Source organism: Lepeophtheirus salmonis, chromosome 7, assembly GCF_016086655.4.
Source record: "Lepeophtheirus salmonis chromosome 7, UVic_Lsal_1.4, whole genome shotgun sequence".
Classification (NCBI taxonomy): Eukaryota; Metazoa; Arthropoda; class Copepoda; order Siphonostomatoida; family Caligidae; genus Lepeophtheirus; species Lepeophtheirus salmonis.
The window spans coordinates 22,400,526-22,425,381 of record NC_052137.2 but is presented as its reverse complement, the minus strand read 5'-3'; the positions used below and the strand labels follow the sequence as shown (position 1 = coordinate 22,425,381).

Sequence of the window (24,856 nt, the reverse complement as noted above, 5' to 3'; positions counted from 1 at the left end):
CTGAGGCTAAAACTATAAAACCTTCGAACCCTTCTGACAAGCTTACATTTAATAAAAGTATATTGTATATCATAATAGATGTTCTGATTCTTAAGCAATTATAACATTTTGTGCTATGGATTTGCAGTTTTCTTGTTTCATCAAATATAAAGTTCCTCCTTCTTGTTCAACAACTATCACTTCTACCAATTTTTAACTATGTTATGTAACCTTTGATGAATCAGTGCAATCACAAATCATTCAAAAAAAGAAAATGCAACTTGAATGGGGTCTCAGTGCAAACACCCGCTGTGTTCATTTTTCCCAAATAAGTTTTTTTTTAATAAAGTATCTTTAATAAACCTATATAATTACCCCAATTTGAGCTTTGTACCTCAAAAAGTTTCAAAGTTATGATCGATTATTCCTATACCTCTTTAAAATTTCATGGTTTCTTACTGTGAACGTATATAACCTTTTTACCAAGATAGATCAAAGAAGATCCGTAATGCTTTCCGTAATCCTGGTTGCCAACAAACAAACAGAGGTACAAAAAAAACCAACAAATAGCCTCCGTTCAACATCGTTGGCGGAAGTAATTAATATTCCTTCATATGTTATACTAATCAACCAAGTATTCAAAATATATGGGTAACTGTAGGTACAAGTCACACATTACTTTCTCTTTCTATCTCGTAACTGGAGACAATCATAGCGGAATAGTGAAAAACAATCATCTGAACCTTTAAATTTTAAGGAAATAACACCACTAAGTGAGGCAAAGGGATACATTGCGATTAAGAGGAGAAGGATCTCGACTTTTTCAATATATTCGGACAATTAGCACTTTGGAAGATAACGAAAGCAGATTGAGGTCTTATTATATGGAGGATATTGTTATTTTTCTCTTATGGTGTATGAAGGGAGGAGGGGCGGAGAGGGTGTTCAAAGTCCTATCCGTGGATAGAGGATGAGGATGCCGAAGGATTCATTATATAAAGCTATGCTACATAGAGTAAAAATCCCGCAAGCGACTGAAAGAGACGGATTTGCATGCTGAAACTCCTGTATAAATAAATATACTGTAATTGTTCATGGCACCGGGGGGTCCCTCAAAGTCTGAACGTTTACTCAATCAATAATTATTGAAGGTTGAGTGATTGGGAACTTGCTTTACTAATGATAAGTACAATACTGAGGAAAAGTTGTTTAGAAGATGCAAGGATACCAACGTATTTTATTCCTTTTTCTATATAATCTCTTTCAACCAATCAAATTTGTTCTTTTTAAACGATTCCAACAACCCTATTAATTGCCATACAAACGAACATAGGAAAAAGAGATGCCTTGAATTGTCAATAGCAACGACACAGAAAGTGAAGTATTTATTTACCACTATTAATACATCAAATAGAATTTCAATAATCGATTACTTATATTAATTTCAAGTGATGTTAATTCTTTTCTTTTTTTAAATAATAGGAAAAGTAAATTTTTTTTTACAATAGATGGCTTTAATAATGCGTATCTCACGTTCTATAAGTGTGATTGGCTTATGCTAGATGGTGTTAGAAAGATAAGATTTTGTACTAAAAAATTGTTAAGAGAGTTGTGATTTTTGACGCAGTATTGCAACTTTGTACGCAGTCAAAGTTAGACATCAACGAAGTGAAAATACGACATATTTGACAGTTTTTCTTTCCTAAAGACGAAAACGCAGGCTAGGCGGCATACATAATGTGAATATTGTGTATGGTCCTGATACTATAACAGTCAATAACGCGCAATTTTGACTTCATTGATTCCGTTTTGGTTATTTTGATGACAAAGATGCACTACACACTGTTAGGCCAGTTGTCGAAAACGTCGATAAAATAATGGAAATCGTCGAGTACAAACGTCACTGTTTTTTGTTACCAAGGAGATAACATTAATGGATTTTTTTTATAAATTAAAAAAAAAAATCAATTAAAAATAATTGATTGCCTTTTAATATACATATTATATATTTGTTTCCATCAAAATAAGATAACAAACTATTCAATCAAAAAAAAAAAAGATACTGGGAAATCCGGAACTAGTTTCATGAAGACTATTTTAGAAAAAAATACTCTTTTTAAGTAAAAAATGTCATCTTTCTTTTCTGGACAGTCACATTGCCATATAGTCCATTCGGCATAGAGGTTTGCCGAACTACCAAAAAAAATAATAAATATAATATATAATTATTCATGCTCCAATACTATGTAATTTTGATTTCCATTCATTTTACCATAATTTAATAGATAGAAAGTTTAATTATTATTCATGAAACTCGTTTATCATTTTTATCGGGAAAGTGCCATGGAACCCTTTTTTCTCTCTCCATCCTTAGTCCAAATCCTTACTTCCAGAGATAAATAAAGGTTGTCCTAGAAGGCAGGAGTGGCTTTTTCAAGTTGGGAAACAGAAAAAGTTTTATTTTTTTATTTTCCAAACCTGCTATCATTATTAATTCTTGAGAAAGGAACATCAAATGAATAACTTCTGCGTCTACTCATGAAAGACGGTGAGTAACAATGAGGGTTTTTTTGAGAGTTATAAGTGTAAGTCCTTGTTGGACTTGGAGTAGAATTGAGAATCGACATCGGTGTGATTCCAACCTATTTATACATGTACAGAGTTAGATTTCATCTCACAACTGCTTGCGCATACTCTTGGAGTCCCGTGGGGCAAATCCAAGAAATACAGTCAATTCTTTATTTAAAAGTTTTATAATAAACTTTTTCCATGTAAGAAATCAACCCACACCAAGATGAAATTATTGTTCTTATAATGTATATATTAAATACACTAAAAAAACAAGTTTTTCACCGATTCTATTGCTCAATAAAAATTTATTTTTTGTTTTGTTTTAAAAACTCTTTTGATTAGATTTTCATTCAAAAAAATTTTGATTTGGGGGCGCAAGAAAAATAAACTAAAAAGGCATATTCCTTTTTTTATAGTTCCTTAATTGGTCAGATGGAGTTGCACTGATTAAGTATAATTAAACATTATAGTATTACAATTTTCCACCTTATTTTGCCTTTAAAGTCTATATTCATAAAGTAATTTCATTTTCTAGGAGTGACTAGATATTGATCCTAGGATCATTGAGTTCAGGAGAATATTTTCTCCCAAGTGCGTTGTTCATTGAGCTACTTCCCTCCATATAACCTGTGATGATACTTGGTTACATTTTTGGAAATGTTAACGAAGAAACCGAAAAGGGTAATTAGTTCTATCAGCTACAAGCAGCTGTGAAGAGTGGGAGAATTAAATAAACAAGGAAATAAGCCAATAATTACTCAGATTTGGATCCTCATTTCTACTCTGAGCCCGACAAGGATTTACAATTATAACTCCGCAACATAATAGATTGACGGTATGTAGTAGAAAATGAAGTTCACTTCTTAGGAATTTAATAATAATGATAGTTGCTTAGGAATAGAAAATTCACTCTTCAGATTACCAACTACAAAAAACGGACAAGCTAAAAAGTGCAACCGATTAGGATTACTACTTTTTTTTGTTACGCCCCCAACTGCATACTGTCACGCCACCTTGGGGATCCTATATTTATTTTTTAGTTTGCTCATGCTCCATTTAATCTAAACTTAACAAAAACATCTTATAGCCTTTGAGGCTCCTGTTCCTTGTTCTAGATCGATAATAATAATAAATTTAATTATAAGGTATATTGATAAATTCAAGAATGTTCATTGTTCAATGCCAATGAAAACTATTATGTTTCATGATACTTTTATTGTTGTGGATTAAGATTATTTTTAATAGTGTAGAACTATATAATTTTTTTTTTTTTTTGAAAAACTTAGAAAAAAAAACAATATTACTTTTATACAACTTTGGGAATGTTTCTGAAAAATTCCATGTCTTGGTTGTATTGTTATTATATACAAAGAATGATTTTTCAAGTTTTATTTGATATAAATATAGGGGTTCTCAGTAAATCATATTCATTTACTTTTAAAATTGATAAAATTCAATTTACGAATTATTAAAAATAAAACATTCATTTACAAAGTATTTCCCCAATTCTTACTTTATTAGGAAAATTAAAAAAAAAGTATAAAATATGAATAATTTCACTTGATTATTTTGAACCTCTCACTACTACTTATAATCATTAAAGCCATGATGTATGAGGTCGTGCACTACAATTGGAACAAACTTTGACCTCATCCAGATTCCCTATGAGTTCATCAAGGCCGTGTTTTTTTATGTTCATACAATAGGTTAGGTGACTAATAAAATAAATTTCCGTTTGTGTTCATTTTTAGTCAGTTGCCCAGATGGAAAAATACTAATGGCTAATTTGAAAGTTTCAAAGTTATTTGAATGCAAATAACTCCAAAATTAATTATGATAGAGTAGTATAATGGGTACCATTTGTTTTCTGGTAAATTCAAGAATTCCAAGTTGGAGCCAACTCTGAGACCGTTTATGGAAGATTAAAAAAATATAATATCGTTTTTACTTCATAAATTCATATAAACGCAAATATTGACATCTACAAGATAAAATAGGATAAATGTCATTAATACCAACGCTTTCAAATAGTAAAACACGACCTAACTCAGTTCATCATTTATTTTCATTAATCTTCTATTTTATGAAAAAGTGCAATACAGAAAAAAGGGAAAGCTAAGCAAGATAATGAATACCTTCTTATACTCAAAACTGTTTATATTCTAAAGATCTAAGAATGCTAAAACCATAATTTGACCGTAAAATTAGTATTAGCAACTCTGAGACCGTTTACACAATTTTAATATTTTTCGATATGAAGTAAAATGGTTAGTGTGTGAGAGAGTGGAAATCATATTAAAAATTAATATGCTATTAAATAATTTTTTTTTTAAATCATCACAATACATTTGATCAGGATCTGGATGAGGTCAAAGTTTGTTCCAATTGTAGTGCACGACCAAGTATTATACCAAATAGCCCCCACGTTAACGATAATACTCTGTAGATTATATATTTGCAGTAAAAGTCAATTTTTTGAAAGGCCTACCATTAGTTTCATTTCAAATCTTTTCAGCTAAGTTAATCTATACAACACAAAGTTTTGGCAGAAATCAAAAATTTTGTCCATTTTTTGTATTCATATTCCACATCGTCAAACGTAAAACTTCTTGTTTATCATTTTTATTTACCACATTGGAACTACTATAACTTTTTTACCTTAACTAAGTCCAGCCAGAATCCCTTCAATGTCAATGTTCTCTATAGTTTTATTTGTCCGATGCAGACATATTTACAGTAGGGTAGAGCTTATTTTTTAAATGTTATTTTTAGTCTGTCATTGGCTAACTTTGAACCATTTTGAAAAATATTTGAAAATGACTCCAACAAAATTTATTTTGTTAAACAAATTACAAAGATTTCTGACTTATTTTATAAAGCTTAGTAATATTGATACTTTTCTTCCAAAAAAAAGTAATGTAAAGGTCACCCAGGTCAAAAATCATCCGAGTTTGATCTTTTTTGTTTATCCAAATAAACATAATACGTGCATGCAAATTTTTGTATGAATCAGTTGATTTTTTGGCTGTGACACACTAAAGAACAGACAGATAGGTGGAGAGCTACAATTCATGTAACTAGAATTATTGTTCTTTTGGGAACGTAGATACGAAATTCTCATAACAATTTATAAAATATAGTTTATATAAATTTTAGAGTTGATTATTGAGACATATTCCTTCTTTCTTGGATAAATATTATTTTAAGTCCAGGAAATGAGGTTTTACTAGACAGACTCCGTAATTGGCAATTAAATGTAATTTTAAGTACAGTTTTAAATAAATATATATATTTTTTTTTTTTACATAAATTATATAGTATATTTTCTCAAAATCTTACTTAAGTGTTTTACAACAATAAAAAGATTCATTCTACATAAATTTGATCCGTCAATGCTCATTATGAAGTTAAGACCGTGTTTAATGCACATTTTTGTCTCATGAGTACTTGGAATAACGTATTCAATATTATTAGTGGTCATATAAATAGTGGAGGGATTTATTATTGCTGCATTGGGCGCAAAGTTACTTTTTGCCATAAAATAAGAAGCTAAATTATCAGTTATGGTGATTATGGTGGTGAGTAGTAGATTTGAGGGTTAGAATCAGGGCTGCAGAGTTGGAGTTGGTTTCATTAATGGTGGAGTTGGAGTCAGGAGTTGCAAAATTTATACCGACTCCAGCTACAAAAAAATATTATACTTTAGTTAATCTTATGTAACGACTCTGCAGCCCTGGTTAGAAGGAGGAAGAGAGAGAGGAGATAATATCCCTTTGGAGGGGATTGATACTGTCGCACATGAATACTTAAAGAGGCTACACAAACAAAACCACTTCCATTGCAGAAATGATATCGAAAATTGGGGTTACAGAAATAGATTAATTGAATCTCGAGAATAAATAGAAAATGTAGCCAAACAAATTCCTATTTTTTATTTTTCAGAAAAAAAGATTTACTTTTATTCAATCAGGTTATAAATTCACCCTTTAAAAGGTTATTGATTTACATCAGATCTTGTAACGTTCAATTAATAACTGAAATTCTTGTACAAAATATTGAACGAGATGTTTCTTTCCTTTGCAGTAGTATGTTATGATTATTAGGTGTGGTAAATAGAAATCCAGGTATTTATTTTCATAAATAATTTTTTTCTCGTTAATGTTTATCTCATTGACAATTGACAATCAAAGCAGTACTTACATGACGGTTGAATTCGACGATTTCCATTATTTTATTCATATTTCTGACAATTGGGCTTCCAAAGATTGGTTTATCAAAATTATTGGAAGGGAATCAACGACTACAAAAGTGCGCGTGACAGATTGTTACGGCGCTAGGTAATTTTGTCTTAGACTATTTTACCTCAGGACATTTTGCCTTAAAGCTACTTTGCCACGAGGGGATTTAGCCTTAATATATAAATAAGCTAGATTTATAAGTCGTTTTTTGTAAATTTTTGGTTAAAATTCAAATTCCCTTAGCATTTTTTAACCAACATATCTTCTATGTATACCTATAAAACGTATTAAATGGTTGTTATCAGTTAAAAATATTAAATTATCATGACCCAATATTTCAATGCATACACCAAGAAAATCTTACTTTTTAATTAATTCGAACCCGAACCAAAATAGTTAGTAAAATAAGTATAAAAAGGAAAAAAAAAAAACAAGGCAACGATTCGAATAGAAGAAGTGCTAATCACTTCTCCGTTAGTAATTATCATTAAACATGATGGATTATTCATACTAAAATACACTCATAGATTGAAGAGTAATTACAATATGATAAGGATCATAATTCCAACAGAACCAAAAAGGCTGCAAGGGGAAATGGTTTAAGTCAAAATGTCCTGAGGCAGAATTGTTTAAGGCAAAATTACTGGGCACCGGTTGTTACAGTATCAGGACAATAAATACTATTCACATTTTCTGCTGTCTGGCTTACTTTTTTATTTATTGTTGTGTCAGTTCTTTTGTAGGACTGAAGAATGGAGTACTGTGTAGTTCAGTCCTACATATCAATCCTAAAAACTTATAATTTGGTCCTTTATGTAGTCAATCAAGTTTATTCCTTTTCTTTATTAATCAGTTCTAGTACTGACAGTCCGACAGTACTAAAAACCGGATCCCAGGACTGATAGGATTGTCCTAAGACTGAATTGGACTAGACTGAATAAATAAAGATCGTCACAACACTAGTTTTACCCTTTATCGAAGAAAAACTGTAAAATATGGCGTATTTTCTCTTGGCTGGTGTCCATCTTTGATGCAAACTCAAACGATAATGAGTTAAACAACATTAACAAAACTGTTAAAAAGTTTTTGTATTACGAAACCTTATCTTTTTAATACCATCTAGCGTCTACTGATCGTAGTTGTACAAGGTGAGATACACATTTCTAAAGCCATCTATAGAGGAATTAATGGATTTATTTTTACTCCACCTATTATAATTGCATTAGATATAGTCCTCATATATATGTGTGTGTGTGTGTAAAAACGTAAGGTGATGAGAAAGTGGAACAATAAATAATACGGCTCTGATTTTTTTTTTTTTTTTCACATCTTATTTTGACTATGTACTATAGATATATTAAATGTTCGTACGTACTTCTACCTAAAATAGGTAGGAACGAAGAAGAGAAATGAAATTATACAACAATGTATATATGTATTTTTCCCAAGGTAAAGTATTGAAAATTGATTTATTCTAGTAATAAATCGTTGAAGAAGACGAAAAGGGAGGAGGAAAGGCGTGTAGGGAGGTGTAGAAAGATAAAAAAATGATGAGAGCGCAAAAAAACAAAGCATGAAAAGAAGTGGGCACTTCTTTAATTGTTAATATATAATCATATAAGGACTGTTGACCATTTTAGGTGCAATTTTGTTTTTCAAAATACATTCAATTTTTATTTAATATTAACTTTTGGTAAATCCAGTTCTTGGTAATAATTTATGACTTATTCCATTGGATTAATCCAATCTAACCTCGATCGAATCTATATTTCAAGGGATTACGCAGGATTATTAATTGGGAGAGGCTTGGTTTTTGGATTTATTATTTTGAAAATTATCTGGAAATTAAAAATTTCCAGATAATTTCTAAAATCCATAGCTATTTTCAAAATATTTCAATTATAAAAAATGATATTATATTTGAAGGGTGTCTGGTTTTTTGTAGTTGCTACCTGAATAAAGGGTATTTTAGTTAAGCTTTAGCAATTTTTACGGATCTCATCCCATCTTCCTACAAACCAGTTTTAATACAAACACACACTAATGGAGATGCAGTCTGGTACGAATGTCATTCCACTACGTCAGTTGCTCATTATCCTTCCTGGCAACAACATACTCCCGTCTTCCTTTAATCTGGAACGAAAATGTTGTGCAATTTAAATGGTAGAATAAACAGCGTCATTTTTGCCTAAAGCGGGCTTCTTCAAGCAAGACCTTGAAGGTCAACACCAATGAATAAATCATTGTTTTTTGCACCAGACTTTTTGCCTGGAACCACAGCATCATGAATGATTGACAATGAATCTGGCATCAAAATGTCCCACTCTGTCGTACCAGCCAAATAACAATCGATTTATCTTTATTCTGAGAGTGTGATATACGTCCCACCGAGTTTTTTTCCTCCTTAGTCGACAGATTTGAAGCTTTTAGAATACTTTGTCTTGGGCAATTTTGAACAGGTTTCCAACAAAAAGTCCCCAGACCATCCCAAGATCCCTGAGATGGCATTACGGACTTTATCCAGTGGAACAGTCAAGAAGGTAGTGGGATGATTTTTCCGGGGACATTTTGAACGTGGTGTTCAAGCTAACGGTGATTTTATTGATTGAATGTCAAATTAATGTTATATAGTTGATTTTATTGAAAATTTTTAATAATATAGGCTAAGAAATAAAGTGGGTTTTTACTTTTTAATCTCGGCTTGCGAACGTTTAGATGAACCACCCTTTATATGTTTATTTATTATCTAAATATGGGATCATTATTATTTTATTCTTGAAGAGAAAACAATAAGTATAAAATAATCACTGGTGCATGAAAGTCGATGAGATGCTCTGCAGATTTTTTACGTAAGTCTTTGTTGGATTTTGAATAAAATTGAGAATCGACAAATGAGTAATTCCTACCCATGTCATTGCTAAATACGAAGTCTTTATTTCCTTCATCTCATAGCTGCTCGCAGCTAAGTTAATTAAACGTCATGGTAGCTATGCTTGTCTTCTACAAACATTCTTTATTTTTGTGTACCAACAGATAATATTATTTTCATCTATGTTTATAACACATAAATTGTCACTGTTACTTTCAGTCGATTATATATTTAGAGAAATATTTCAATAATAAAAATATATGTGTATTGAAAAATAAGATAAACTATTCACATTGCCAAGTAAAAAAAGTATTGCAAACCTTAAGTTCATATTCCATACAACTCTAGTTTTAAGTGTGAGTGCTTGTTTGACTCAAAGTAGAATTGTGGATCGAAGGCATATTAATTCCTGCCTATGGCCTAGCTTGATATGGAGCGGGACTTGTGTTTACTCCCTTCATACCTCAGTTAATTTAATGAAAAGTCATCACAGCTAACCTACTCTCCCCTCAAACATTTTTCCAATTGTCAGGGCTATCATATTGATTTTCAGTCTTTTTTTACATACCCATAATCATTCCAATTTACAACCTGGCCTATATAGTATATAAAACACGCCATTATTCACAAGTTCTCACAAATATAATACTACTTATGCATGAATGTATAATATGCATATTATATTTATGCATAGGCATTGTCCCGAATTACGAGTGTTTTGGAATCAAAGTACTCATTTTTTATTTTGATTTGGACAAATTTACTTTGTTTAATCATTCTTTTAAAAAGGACAACTTATCTCACCTTAGCTAGAACACTCTTATGGGAACGAGTTAGTTTATGCATACTTGATGCGTCACGCGTTGATAATTACTATCGAATGGTAAATATATTTTTATAAGCAACGTTCATAGAGAAAGAAAAATAAAGAGATCACAAGGATTTTTACTTGGCCGCTTGGCTTAGTTAGTCTGATGTTGAGAAGTTTAGTGCAGCTGATGTGTTTGGTCTACTAGTAGATATTATTATGCTTGAATGAATTAGACAAAAATCAGCCAATTAAATTTATATTTGTTTTGGCAAAATATGCATAGGAAAATTAACAGCTGAAGGCAACTTACAGTCTTTCACATACCTTGCCACATCTTTATATTTTTTTCTCTATGGCTAGGTCTCAGTCATTTTTAGTTAACGAGCACTTCAGTAGTAACACAGATGTTAATCGTAATCCAGAGTATGACTTTATATGCAAATCCATGCATATCAGATTATAATCTAATGAATTAGGAGCCTGGATGTATAGTGTATATCCGGTGAAAGTAATTGAAAGAGATAATTAGCTATATAACATAACGTGTTGGAGTTATTAAAAATTCTCTTGGCCACCTTTTTAATCCCTAGATGCACAAAAATAAAATTTTTGACCATATTTGTATATTGGAATTAATGTTTGACTCAGTATTATAGATATTGGTTAATTTAGTTTGGCAATAAAAATTACGGATGGGACTTTTTGTCTATTGACTATTTATGATTTGCTATTACTACTAAGAAAATCATAGAGTAGTAAACTAAGTTCATTGGAGGGGCGTCTACATGAATATATTAGAACGGGGCTTTGTTTTTGGAATTTTTTGAAAGAAATCCAAGAACTAAAAATTTCGGGGAAAAAATCAAAAATCCACAGCTTTTCACAAAAAAAATATTTTTTGGAAACACATTTCAAAAATTAAAAGATTTTATATATATATATATTTAAATATGGGAGGGGGAGGACTACAGCTCCTTCAGCCAACTCCCTGCGGACGCCCCTGCATTAAGAAAAGTTTAGCAAGTGATACTAATTGGTATTATTTTGTTCGTGTTAAAAAAAGAAACAGAAAATCAACATAATACAAAAATAATAAAACAGTCAGCTAATATTGACGATGATTTTAATTCAGGATTTACCATATATCTCGCTCTCACCTTCTCCTCGCACTCTTACAAAAAAGACACCTCTACTTATGAGTACTTTAGTCTTTAGAGTGCTCAAAAAAAACATACCAGCGTTATATTTTATTCAAATCTTAACATATACTGAAAATGCTCATGAATTATGATATATATAAGAGACCATTAACAAAAACAAACAGAAGCAGTGTTCTTTGTATATATGCACAAACCTGCAATATTTCATTCATACGACTACATAATTATTATTTCTTATATCAAAAATATTTATATGATTTACATCAGAAGCATTTTATACAGTGCACCCTGTATAGACGTTCGAAGTTATATGGCAACACATTCAATATTTCATAAATATGACTGTATTGTTATTTCTTAGATCAAAATATGTTTCTCGTATAAAACATGAAGCACTATACACGAGTAAGTGTTCAAAAAGTAAGGTGACTTTGTATTTTTTTATGGAAAAATATTTATTTGTTCATCAATATTTATGTTGTTCCCTTCAAAATCCCTCTCAGATACAATACACTTATACCTACGCTTTTTCCCATCCTCGAAGTATTTTTGGTATATTCTTGAGCTCTTCCAGTGAAGCAGTGGTTATCTCCTCAATCGTTGCATATCTCCGTCCTTTCATAGGTCTCTTCAGTTATGGGAACATAAAATGGCACATGGGACCAAATCCGGGAAATATAATAGCTGAGATGTGATTTGGGGTGTTGTTTTTGGTCAAAAAATGCAACGATTCTTTTGGTCAAAATTAAGTAGTTTCGGAGCAAACTTTGATGACACTCGTCTCATGCCCAAAACATTCAGAAAAATTTGATGGTACGAGCCAACCGATATGTCAATATCCTAAATAACTTCTCCAATAGTTTTCAAAAAAAAATGTCTTCAATATTCAACATTTTCATCTGTTGTTGACGTACTTGAGCGTCCAGAGTAAGACTAGTCACTGGCATCTTAGAAAAATTTGTACCATTTGTAAAAAAATTTTTTTTTTTTTTACTCAAAACAGTTTCACCGTATGCCACTGTCAACATTTCAAGTGTTTCATTTTTTACACAAAATTTTATGTAAATTATTTGATCCATGTTTTTCAATTACAAAAATCGACGAACACGCAATATACTTCTAACCGTTATGCATCTTACAAACAAACTGAACATATTACATAACTGAAAAAGTATATATATATGTTCGTGGCCAGTGTACTAACATAAAAAAATTGAGCATACCTAATGTACCTTACCCGCGAAATTTGATAAGTAATCTTACTTTTTGAACACACCTCGTACAGTGACAGTTTTTCATACATACATTCATAAAGACAAACATTGTTTCATTAATATAGATTATATCAACATTTTATTGATTACTTCCCGGCTGAAATTGAAATCGAATCAATATCCCTGCTGAACCAGACCTTTTAGAACCAAATGGTCTATTTTCAATGCTAACTAATTATTTATGATTCAAATAAATTCCTTTGGATGTAAAAAAATTGGATACATTGAAGCATTATTCCTTTTCAAACAAAAACGTTGAATAAAGTGATTTTTTAACCTCTAAGTTACATTTTCTCAGGTTTGGATGATCGTTTTATAAAATATAAGCACATATTTGAAATCAAAATTAGTTTTTGCAGAAAATATATTAAACTTTATGTGGATTAGTGTAGTTGTTTTGTTGTTTTTTTCATATTCGGAGGTTTGCTCAAACCTATAAAAAGGGTTAAAATACTCAAGAAATTCAAGTTGAAATTTCTCCAAAACCGGATTTGATACGAAAAATCCCATTTATGAGATTAGTAATCAACTCACAAAGTACCACCACTAGCATTAAATATGGAATTTAAAGGATTTTTTTTTTTTTTTGGACTTATCTTTATAATGTTTACACGTATTTAAGGGAGTTGGTTTATATTTTATCATAATCAATGACAAATCTTCTTTGGTTCAAGACAAATTATAATTATAAAATATCATCATAATTGCTTGAAGTCAGTTCCCGTTTTTTATAAAGAATTAAAAAAATACTTAAAATGTACCCTTTATTTATAAGCAAATAGAGAAATAGGGTTTTTCCTAATATTTGCTGTTTACATTGAGATTTTATACAACTTATATAAGCAAATTCTAAAAGTACCAACCAAAAAAACCGAGATGAATAATTTTAAATAGTACATGGGAGGAAAATGATGCCATTATTGAATATTTCATGGATTATCAATATATTAATGATATATTTTATTCTATTGTAATAAAAATTACTCAAATATAAGTACTCTGTGCCACAGTATTAAGTTCAAACGCCCACAGTTATAATACTTATAAATACATGATACCCATCCAATTTTAATAGATAAAAATGAAAGGATAGCATCAATTAGTAGTGTAATTAGATAATGACGAATTATAAGACGAAGAAATTCCAACTTGTACAATTAGTTTATACAAGTTGCAACTTGTATATAGCATATTCATTAATTAATGTCTCTGGAAACATGATTAAGTTTTTATATTTTATAAACTATATCTATTGTGATAAATTTAGTAATTATATCATAATATTGTTCTATATTTTCATGACGTTGGTAATAAATGGATTTGAATCTAATCATAAAGTTGTGGTTATTGTGGAAATAATATAATTCACATTTATATGAACAAGAGAAAACATATAACAAAGATGTAAGTACAATGAGAATTGCATTATTGCAAAATATATATACATAATTAAGAAAATCTATAACGATACATTTTAACAAAAACTACGATCAACTTCTAAAGAAGGTCTTCCAACACGAGGCAGTTTAATTGTATAAGAGAGTCTTATAAGTTATATTTAAACTAAACAGAGAGGGGCGAGAAGCTAGATTTTTAGGAATGTTAGACGCAAACGCCACATATATCATGTAAATACACATAAATTGTAATTAAACTCTGATATGAACAATGTTATAATAATAGAGATAATGTGAGAGAAAACAACGGAACCTTGTATATGTGCAATATCTACATTATTTGTCAGTAAAAACATAGCTTTTTATGTGTCGAAGGATACATATAACAAATGAAATGGGAGGTGTTCAATGCGCCATTCAATTTAATTTTTGTTTTCAATTGTTATAAAGGTCAAAAGAGACCATTCCAAGGTAGTTCATCTTTGTTTTCACAAAGTTTGAGAACAATTTTTTTTTTTTTTTTTTAATATAAATGGAATCATAACCCTTTTTTAAAAATCCATCGCCCATTTATGAGAGCGGATTTCACTAAAGAATAATTCGAGAGAAAAAGGTAAGAAAACTAAAGTAGGGAAGATGATTTGTAGAATGTTGGGTTTTAAGCACACATAAATGAAGGGAAATTAAGTTATAAGCAATATAGTTATATGTAGTCGATGCAAAAAAAATGGATCCTTTTGCAGAAAATACAGAAATGATACTACTCAAATAGCTTTCTGAGATTCCATTTTGATAATTAAAAAAAAACGAAGAGTGTATCGAGAGGGTATCAGATCTTAAACACTTGTGACAGGTCTTAAAGGAACCTCTATTTCCATATCCTCACTATCTCTACGCCCCTTGGATCGGCAACATAGAGCACCAAGACCTTCCCATACTCCAGGACTCATTAAGAAATAGCATATGGGTCGAATGCAATTGTTGGCAAGTTCCCAAAGAAGAGGAGCTGGTCCTAATTCAATCTATGAAAATAATTTAATAAATAAAATAAAATTTCTGTTTAAAAGGGAAGAAGTCACTTACAGTTTCCCACTTCAGTAATTTATCAATCCTTGGTAGAATTATTCCTACGATTGTTCCAATGTAGACAAGGCAAATAATAGCAACCATAAACAATTCTCCAATAGGTTGCTTGAATCGAGAAACACAGCATTGTTTGGCGAAGCAAGTTCGAAATGATGCAATTGGGATTGTGAAAGGAATGATCAGCAACTATATAAATTAAAAATTAGGTGTTAGTATAAGAAGGGACATCACGAGTTGGAGTAACATACCGGAAGTGCATAGGTTAAAATGCTAACAATGGTGGAATAAATGTCGAAGGGAAAAGTATCAGAGCCAGTGTCCACAATGTATTGAGCACGGAATGGATCGATACAAGTGTAGCTAAGCTTTTCGTAAGGGATTAAGAAAAAAGGTGCAGCCGCTCCAGCACAAATTAAGAGAACAGAAGGGATGAGAATCTTGTGTCTCCAAGCAGCTCTTGGATTTGAAGTATAGTACTTGGTCTCTCTTCCAGCCTGTGAATAAAGAAGACAAATATGTCATAATTATAATAAACTCAATCAAAGGGGCCCATGATGGATATTTATCATGTTTTCTTATGTGATCATGATACATCAAACTTCCTGTTTCTTTGACATTCGGAAATTAAGAGTCAATAATTCACATGTACTTTCTACTATGTACTTACAATGTACATTCATACACTCTACTAACTACACCTCAAGATGGATGATGAATCATACATGTTTGTATGTATGTAATTGGATATTCAATGTCAGATCTTACACCTACGTGTGTTTGTTACTCCATACATTTACATAAATAAGTTAAGTTCAAATTCCATGAACATCAAAAGCTGGTTTTATGTTTTTTTTAATATTTTTGCTAATTTGTACCGTTACGTGTGTGTATGCCTTAGAAAGTGCATCAGTAACGGCTTCGTAAAAATAGAAATAAAACCATTATTCTATGCGTTAAAATTATCTACCTGGACCAAAAAAATAATATTAAAAAACAATTGTTATTCATAAACACATAAATATATTTATTTGGTAAAGAAGAAGAAGAAGAAGTATTTATATGAATTTAAAGCCAGTGTGATAAAATAACATTTAGATAAATTTTTCATTGAGAAAAGTAGGTCATGTATATACACTATTATTTAGGCCTCACTCAACTCCCATTTATGACCTAATTTTACTTTTAATATAAAAACCTAATGGTATTGTTAATACATACTCTTAGTTTTACCATGACAGTATGTAGTAACAAGTAAAAGGTGATCTATTAATCTTGCATTCTAAAAGATGAAGGGTCTTGAAATCAATTGGTAGTTGGCCAATAACATCATACCAACTGTTGCATTATTCATAAATATTTAACTCAATATTAAGGGAAATGAACTTTGCATCAAGATGCAAGATCATTCGAGTTCTGTGATACAACAGATAAATCAATCACTGACAACCAAATACTTAGGAAGTGTTGATATATTATGGGGATGATAGTTGTGCCAGGGTTCCATGTATATATTACTTATGTTATATGTACATTTTCTCTCTGCATGACGACTTATTTTTTTCTGCTTCTTTTTATATGTTACTTCTTATTCTAATTTTTTTCCTTTTTTGATAAATAGATTACTTCTACAACGAAAAGGAAAAGAAAAGAATAACACAGGCGAACCATGTATCATTAAAAAAGCAATTTTTCTAATTTCTTTACATAGAAAGAAGAATAAGTTATATAGAAAAAACCGGTTGAAAATTTGCCGGCTATTTAAAAAAATTACTTTGTTGTTTTCTCTTTTACTATGAATTATTATCGTTCTATAGGTGGTAGTGCCGTTGCCCCCATCTCCTCTTTCATCGGCCTTATTATTGGTGGTATGAAGGAGAGTTTAAACAGACAGAGTACATAATTATTAATGTTAAAAGTACATATTAATAAATATTATTATATACAGATTATTCTTTTTATTGGTAGATGTACTGTTTATATTAGAGGAACACGCCTCCTGTTAAAGTGTTTAGAATTAATAAAAAAAAAATCCCAGAAATCGTAAATGGGTGTATCACTCAAAATACATCAATAAAATAATATAATAAACACATGCATAGGTGATTGGAAGAAGAAGACATCATAAACAAGAGTTTTAATTTACTTTTTTCTTAGTTATATATTAAATTGATGTATTTTGTATGTATGTATGTACACTTCTTGAAAGTGAAAATAATTAATTTACCATATGAGGAAAGAATTTCCTGATCTTTGACATGGTATATAGAAAAGTGGTTTCCATATTACAAAGGTAAAAAAGTCGTGCGTCTTCTAACAAGATATGTGATGACTATTTATTAATATAGATAATATTCATGGAAGAGCAAAATAATAATGACGAATCGGTTACATTAGTTTGGAGTACATTTTATGACAAATAAAAATAAGGAATCTGTGATTTCTTTTTGAAATTAGAATGAATCCATCATTCGTGGAAGTTTATTAATTAAACTGTACATATGTGTAATGTAGAGAAAAGTGATCAAAGATTACGTAATTGTTTGTTGATGGGGATTTAAAAGGGTAATTGATCAATTTAAAAATTCGGTGTTGATGCTATATTTTTCATTTTACCTTCTTGTACATCATTTTGAGCAAATATATATTCTACTCTATTGAGGTGCTTGAATACTACATAAATAATACAACTACCATTTTCTAATTCATCATATTATTACTATTATCCATTGTGATAGTTGTTGTTGTAGTAAAAAAAATAGGTACACCCCTTATGAGTATATACTGAGTAGTACCCAGGTATATATGAAAGTCTTCCGTATTTCATGTCATGACATTACCAGATGTGTATAAAAAATGGAATGAAGACTTTTTTCTATCACTAAATACTACAACAATTTTGCACACACCTGATCCTTATTTATAGTCATTAAAAAAACATCAATAAAGCATTTAAAAATAGGTTAAGTCTGACATTCACCAGGAATTAAAATAATTTATATAATTAATAGTATTATATGCATAAAAATGAGAATTGAGTAATAATTTTCACCTGAACACAGACTGCAACGCTGATTGAAATGAGGAAAATGGCAACTGCTAACTCATGAAAGATCCCCAATGAGCAAAACACGTGTCTGAAAATGTGTTCGTAGAAGAGATCTCTGTAGAAAATGGGCATGATCCTGAGAACATCCAATATGTCAAGTACGGCGATGACTAAAGTAATGGCCGTCACAAAAGTCCTTAAATCCCTCCTTTTTCGATTTGAAACAACAACAATAATGAATAATAAATTGGCAATTAAAGCCACTGCAGCAACGCTAATGGCTGCTGCCCACCACCAAGTCCATTTAGGTACGATTTCCTCATAGTTCTGATCCAAAATAGTATTGACGACGGAATCGTCAGGGATCAATACATCTGTTCCATTGAATTCATCCAGAATCTCTTCGGCCATGTCGAATGATGATATATAATTATTAATTAACTTTTTAAAACAAAATCAAATTATTATCACTGTTATTTTTTGTGCTATTATTTATAACTTATGTTTTTTAAGCCATGGAATGAAAAAGCTTTACATCATTCCCACTGGTTTTCCTTAGGAGACTAGGTTCCATGAATGTATTCGATGTGTTTTCTTTCTCTATACACTCAGTTAAGAAGAAGCAAAATATTCACACACTCCAACAGAGTAAGTGAGGGCCACCACTTACTTGGCATACAATATTATATGGCGTATCCGCAACCAAACCTTAATATCATGTACACAGTATGTATGTATACAGTTTTCAAAAAGAAAATATACTTTTAGGCATGGGTAGAAGGGCTTGCCGAAAGGCTAATAAGAAACAGAGAACTAGTAGGGCACTCTCCTATCCAAGCATTCACAACACTCAGCAGCGAGACTAGTACACAAGTTATTTTCTTCTTCTCATTCAGAGCTCATCTACTCAGCAGCCATCCATAGAATTTCCAGGTCTGCTTGAATCGCGCTCCCTCATCAACAGTATTCTGTAGTGCATCAAAGCATCTTTTTTGTTCGGATATATGGATCTGCTTCCCTAGCTTGCTTCGCACTGCCTTGTATGTAGTCATCTTCATATTAAATGTAATCTTAATATCAAATATTAGAATTTATAAATCCCTCTTAAGAACATATACATTTTTTTCGTTAATGAATTTTGACAAAAGGACGAGGATGACAAACTTTAGAGTTAAGAGTAAAAATGAATTGTAATTACTATATCCTCTCTGAGTAATAGTTATTGACATGATGACTTTTTAATTATATATAAATCCATTTAAAAATAAACCATGGGAAATTGCAAGGGTAGCTAGTTAATGTATTCATCTACACACGGGATTAATATTGAATAATAATTATTAATCCAATGGTTATGTAATAAAAGTGGTTTCTTGTTTCTATGAAGTTTATAGTCATACTATATACGAAATAGTTGATTTAACTGCATTATAATTATATAACGATTAGCGAACGAGTTCAAAAATATAATTGAAGAATATAAAAATATAAATAGGGTTTCCCCCTCCCTCCTCGTATGAGCGGTATGAGTTAATAAATAATATAAATTGACCATTTTTGTATCTTCAACATCTTTAAATACAAAATCATCATATGACTAAACTTATAATAATAATATATGTTTATGTATACATATAACATAATGACCTTTTCATATAAAATTTCAGCTTTTTATATTCTTTGAAAAGTTAGAATTATGTATTTGAAATAAGTCAGAATTAGTCAACAAACATGAAATAAGTAAGTAAACAAGCCCCACTCACTGCATAGGTATTATATAATCAATTTCCATGGATATTATTCCAACAATAGGCGCATATACTTCGAGTTAATAATACTTAAATAGTAATATGATTATAGAGATTGATGTTGAGAGGCACCAAAAAAATATACTCTTGAACAAAAGTAGCAAATGCCAAAACACGAACATAATGTTACATACATCCTATTCTTCTAACTCTCGAACCTTTCAAACTTTGTTTGTAAAATTTTAAAAAACCTTCAAACATGTATGGATAATGCAGTTTATTGAGTCACAGAATTCAACGTTCTATTACATAATATTATATCATTCTTCTCAAAATTTATTAATACAATTGATCACAGCTTCCCTAACTCTACGTCGAATTTTATTCTTGCTCCGAGAATCGTCACAAAATACATCCGTCTTATGACCATCTATTTTGATATAACAGCCCTCACTCTCCTAAAATGCAAACTAACATATTACCTAATCTAATCTGATAAATATAAATTCATTAGCATACCAAATGTATGACATAGGTTCCGGATCCAGTGTCTTCTAACCGAGCTCCTGAAACACCAGACGATGTCAATCTCTCCATAAAAGTATTAACATCTAATTTTCCGAAAAGATATTCTTTAGGATGACGCGATTTCAACGACAAATAATTCAACTCTCTATACTTCCTTTTCCGTGAGCCTCCAATTTCTGGTTTAGAATCTATGATGTCTTTAAGTTTATATTTATTATCAATGACAGAGAGGTCCCCTGTTATAGTTGCAACAGATACACCTGGTCTTAATTCGAAAGGGAATAAAGACGAGGCCAAGCTTGGTTCAATCGTTATTTTTTCATATTTGACTTGAATAGGTAGCTTTATGTTCTCGTACCTTCCTATTGTCTTAATTGGGATGTCCTGAAAAAATGATAATTAACGGAAGCTTGTATAACTGAACTTACAATAAACCATATTTACCGCATCAATGGTTAAGTCCGTCCTATTGGGCGAGGATAATGGTGGTAAAGAGTACTCTTCAGGTATTGCGATACTTCCTGGCTTCAGATCTCTGATAAGTTTTTTTGCTTGACTAAAGTTAAGACTCGTGTCTATTGGACAATGAATTACTTTCATATGTAATGGTTGAAAGGGAGCTAGTGCAGCTTCATATGGGAAGCTTGGTTCTAAGGTGAAATATATGATTTATTAATGAGGAAAAATAGATATAATTACAAAAATCAATTTAAATTGAAAAATTATAGATTTACCTGTAAAAACGATGGTATTATTAGAATTGGAACCCCACAATTCAATGAAATGTATTACTTCTCCAAACCGTAAACTTGGATGACCACAGAACATAATGCAAGGCTTAAATTGTATCAAGATATTGATGAAAGTACATAATATTTATATAAATATATTATTTGTAATACTTGTCTATATTCATTGCTGAAATTTTCGTCATGCATTGTTCTAAAACTTTTCAGTCGCCCATTGCGGGCTAATCCTCCATGTGGAAAAGGCTCTTCGGGAAGATATACTTTATTTTGCTTAGATTGTGATAACCATTCGGCCATAATGTTCGAATACGCCAATGAAGAATCCGCAACTGGAGACACAAAATACATTGGAATGGTACAGAGACTGTGTGCATCCATCTGTCCTGCCAAGCATTCAAAAAGATCGTAAGTGATACCAGAGGGATAACAAGGCACCAAAACATTTCCTCCTAGACGCGTTGTCTCTACAACGGATTTACAAAATTCTCCAATCATGGGATCTGGCATCTGTGTTGGCGTTTGTGTAAGAGAGGTCATGATGAGACAATCCACATTTCTTAAGGGAATTTGATTTAAAGGACGTGGATGGGTTGTGAGGGTCGATGTACCAGAAACATAGCCAATTTTTTCAAATCCAGAACTTATAATCCAATTACTTGAGCCTAGACAGTACCCTGAGCTTACAGGACTTACAGTAAGAAGGCCAAAAACATCTTTCTTTTCAGAGTATCCCATTAATTGAACTTTAGAGAGAGAGGATTCCATTTGTTTCCGATTATAAATACGTTTCCATGAACGAGGATTGGAGACATCGCATAACGGGGGAGGTAAGGCATGAAGAATATCCTTCCAGGATCCAGAAGAGGAATGTCTAGAAGATAGAGCTGTACGTTCCATGTATTCAATCGTTTCTTCCATGAAGAGTCGCCCAATGTGAAGTGTAGGCTCCGTCATGTATACAATGCCTTTAAACCCTGATTCTTCCGTCACATAAGGTAGAGCAAGCATACATGTGTAATTCGAAATGAGAATAACGTCAATGTCAGCAAAGTCGAAAAGTCCAGAGTGTGGTGTGCAAAACTCGGGGCTGGAGTCCACAAATATCTTACCATTGCAATCTTTGAGTTCCTATAAATGTGTATTAAATAAATTAATGAAGAAGAATTCATTTATAATGAAAGAAGAGCTCCACAGGAGTGAGGACTGGATTCAAACCTACCCCCTCACAGAAATTCATATTCTCTATCCCAGGAACATAATTCCCCAAATTGGATAACTTCTGGCTGTGAACCAACGGAATAGGAAGATAGTGGAGTGCAGTTGAAAGATCCAAACCACAATCTAACATGATCCGGACACCTTTGAAATTCAGGACGTAGCATGGTTTATTAGCTACGTTACTCAGGCGATACTGAAAAATTTATTAAGCATAATAATTTACAACTCCATTTCTAACGGATCATCCATCATTCATAGGATCCGAACCCTTTGACTTACCAATTTCATTTCACACTTTATAAAATCTTACAATTAATAATAAATTATATTCAAAATATATTATAAACTGTTCCATCAACAACAATTCTAGTGTTTATTCAATATGTAATAAATATTAATTTTATAAGAATTTAGATAAATATTAAGTTAAATTAAGAATCAATTCAAAACGATAAAAAAATATATAAATATTTTATTTATTATTATTTAAATACGTTTGAAGTGACGTCATGATATATTTGTTTATAACTTTGTACAAGAAAACAATGGTCACATGTTCAATGTCATTCCTTATGCCTGATTACTGCTGCATGTTACGGCATATTGGGTACTTGAAGCTGTACAAAGTACGGATCTTAACAACAAACTCATCTTGAACTATGATTGAATAATTATTAAGACCTAGTTCGCAGAGAGAGCCTTTGTTGGTTCGACTGTGGAAATCACTAGTTAGTGAATAAAATGGCAATTGTAATCACACCTAAAGTTTTGCAATGGGTAATAAAACCAAATTGTCTATTTCGACGCTCAATCAGTCTTACGAGACTGAGATATTGTAATGGTAAGAAAGAATTAGACTTTGTCAAGTCTCAACACGAAGATAAGACAATGCAGACCACATTCGCCAAAACCGGTAACTTCTGTTACATGATTGCCATTTATTTCTTAACAATACCTTATATTACTTAGCAAAGGAAAATGCGAGATATGCGGGATATGGTTCGATTGTGCTCCTTGGGATTGGTGTAACTGGAGCTCTTTTATATACATTGGGAACGGAGCTATTTTCAACCGATAGTCCAATTGTGATATATCAAACAACTTCAGATAGATGCATGGCTCATCCTAAAGTTCAAGATCTTTTAGGAATGCCTATTAAATCCTTTGGGGAAGAAACTCGCCGGGGAAGAAGACGCCATGTGGCTTCCTATAAATATACTGATGCTGAAGGCAGAGGAGGAATGAGAATTAAATACTATCTTCAGGGTATACGAAACAGAGGCATCGTCCAAGTGGATGCAAGAGATGTAAGTACGTTTGTGTAGGATGAAAAATACATTCCAATTTATCTTATTCTGAAGGATGGATCTGGAACGCTCAAAGTTCGTTTTATTATCGTCACTACAGATGACATGCTCCAAAGATCTGTTGTAGTGGAGGATAATACTCAAAAATAATCATTGAAATTCCCTTGTTACTGAATCCGTGTTTATTCATTCTAAATATGTATTTTTACGTTCACCCAATCCAGACCTTTATATACAAGCTGTTATGAAATAACATTGAACCATAGTGTGATTAATTGCTTGTCTTTCATACTAAATACTATTGATAGTCCCTTAATTATTGTCTCAAAGTCCCTTGTATTAACTACTTCTAGTATAAATTTCAGTATCTATCAATTGTATTGAGGAAATATAATTTAACCCAAGTTTCGAGTAAGAAAACGTTTGCTCCAACATAAAATATATAACGTTTTCAGAAACCTTATCATACGAGGCAAGAGTACGATTGTCAGGGTAAAAAGCTGTATACATTATAATTGGTAATTGTTAATTAAAGGCCTTTCAATAGAGAAAAATATGTTTTCGTTTCATAACTGTTTTTACATTAGTTGAATTGTTTCATAAACAATCGGCGATTTATTGATTGATTTACAATAAATTTAGTTCATTAATTATCCACTTTTCTTTCATGACATTTGGGGTTGAAATGCTCAATATCATTGATATATCAACTATTCATAATCCGTCTTTAAACAAGAATTATAATAAAATATTTTGTTATTTTTATATGAAATGAATGTCTCGTTTTATAGTTTATCTTACTTACTCATAGAGAACATCAAGTTCCATGAACCCTAGGTTGCTCAAGCATAAACTAGGCATTATAAGGGTAAATA

General features: G+C 31.2%; 3 protein-coding genes across 3 annotated transcripts; 1 reads left to right on the top strand and 2 right to left on the bottom strand.

Moving 5' to 3' along the window:
* Positions 1–14,240: 14,240 nt before the first annotated feature.
* LOC121121692 (uncharacterized) lies at positions 14,241–19,475 on the bottom strand. The gene is made up of 4 exons (XM_040716661.2): positions 18,435–19,475; positions 15,634–15,879; positions 15,383–15,571; positions 14,241–15,321 (listed from the first exon to the last, which is right to left on the bottom strand). The coding sequence occupies exons 1-4, from the start codon at positions 18,840–18,842 to the stop codon at positions 15,136–15,138; spliced, it is 1,029 nt and encodes a 342-aa protein (XP_040572595.1). The 5' UTR covers positions 18,843–19,475; the 3' UTR covers positions 14,241–15,135.
* Positions 19,476–20,441: 966 nt separating this feature from the next.
* IntS9 (integrator complex subunit 9) lies at positions 20,442–23,096 on the bottom strand. The gene is made up of 7 exons (XM_040716660.2): positions 22,954–23,096; positions 22,676–22,867; positions 21,610–22,584; positions 21,442–21,544; positions 21,152–21,357; positions 20,699–21,091; positions 20,442–20,637 (listed from the first exon to the last, which is right to left on the bottom strand). Exons 1-7 carry the CDS (start codon positions 22,960–22,962, stop codon positions 20,509–20,511), a joined length of 2,007 nt encoding a protein of 668 aa, XP_040572594.1. The 5' UTR covers positions 22,963–23,096; the 3' UTR covers positions 20,442–20,508.
* Positions 23,097–23,135: 39 nt separating this feature from the next.
* On the top strand, positions 23,136–24,771 carry LOC121121693 (mitochondrial import inner membrane translocase subunit Tim21). Its single transcript, XM_040716663.2, has 3 exons — positions 23,136–23,587; positions 23,644–23,981; positions 24,036–24,771. The coding sequence occupies exons 1-3, from the start codon at positions 23,416–23,418 to the stop codon at positions 24,129–24,131; spliced, it is 606 nt and encodes a 201-aa protein (XP_040572597.1). The 5' UTR covers positions 23,136–23,415; the 3' UTR covers positions 24,132–24,771.
* The last annotated feature ends 85 nt before the right edge of the window (positions 24,772–24,856 follow it).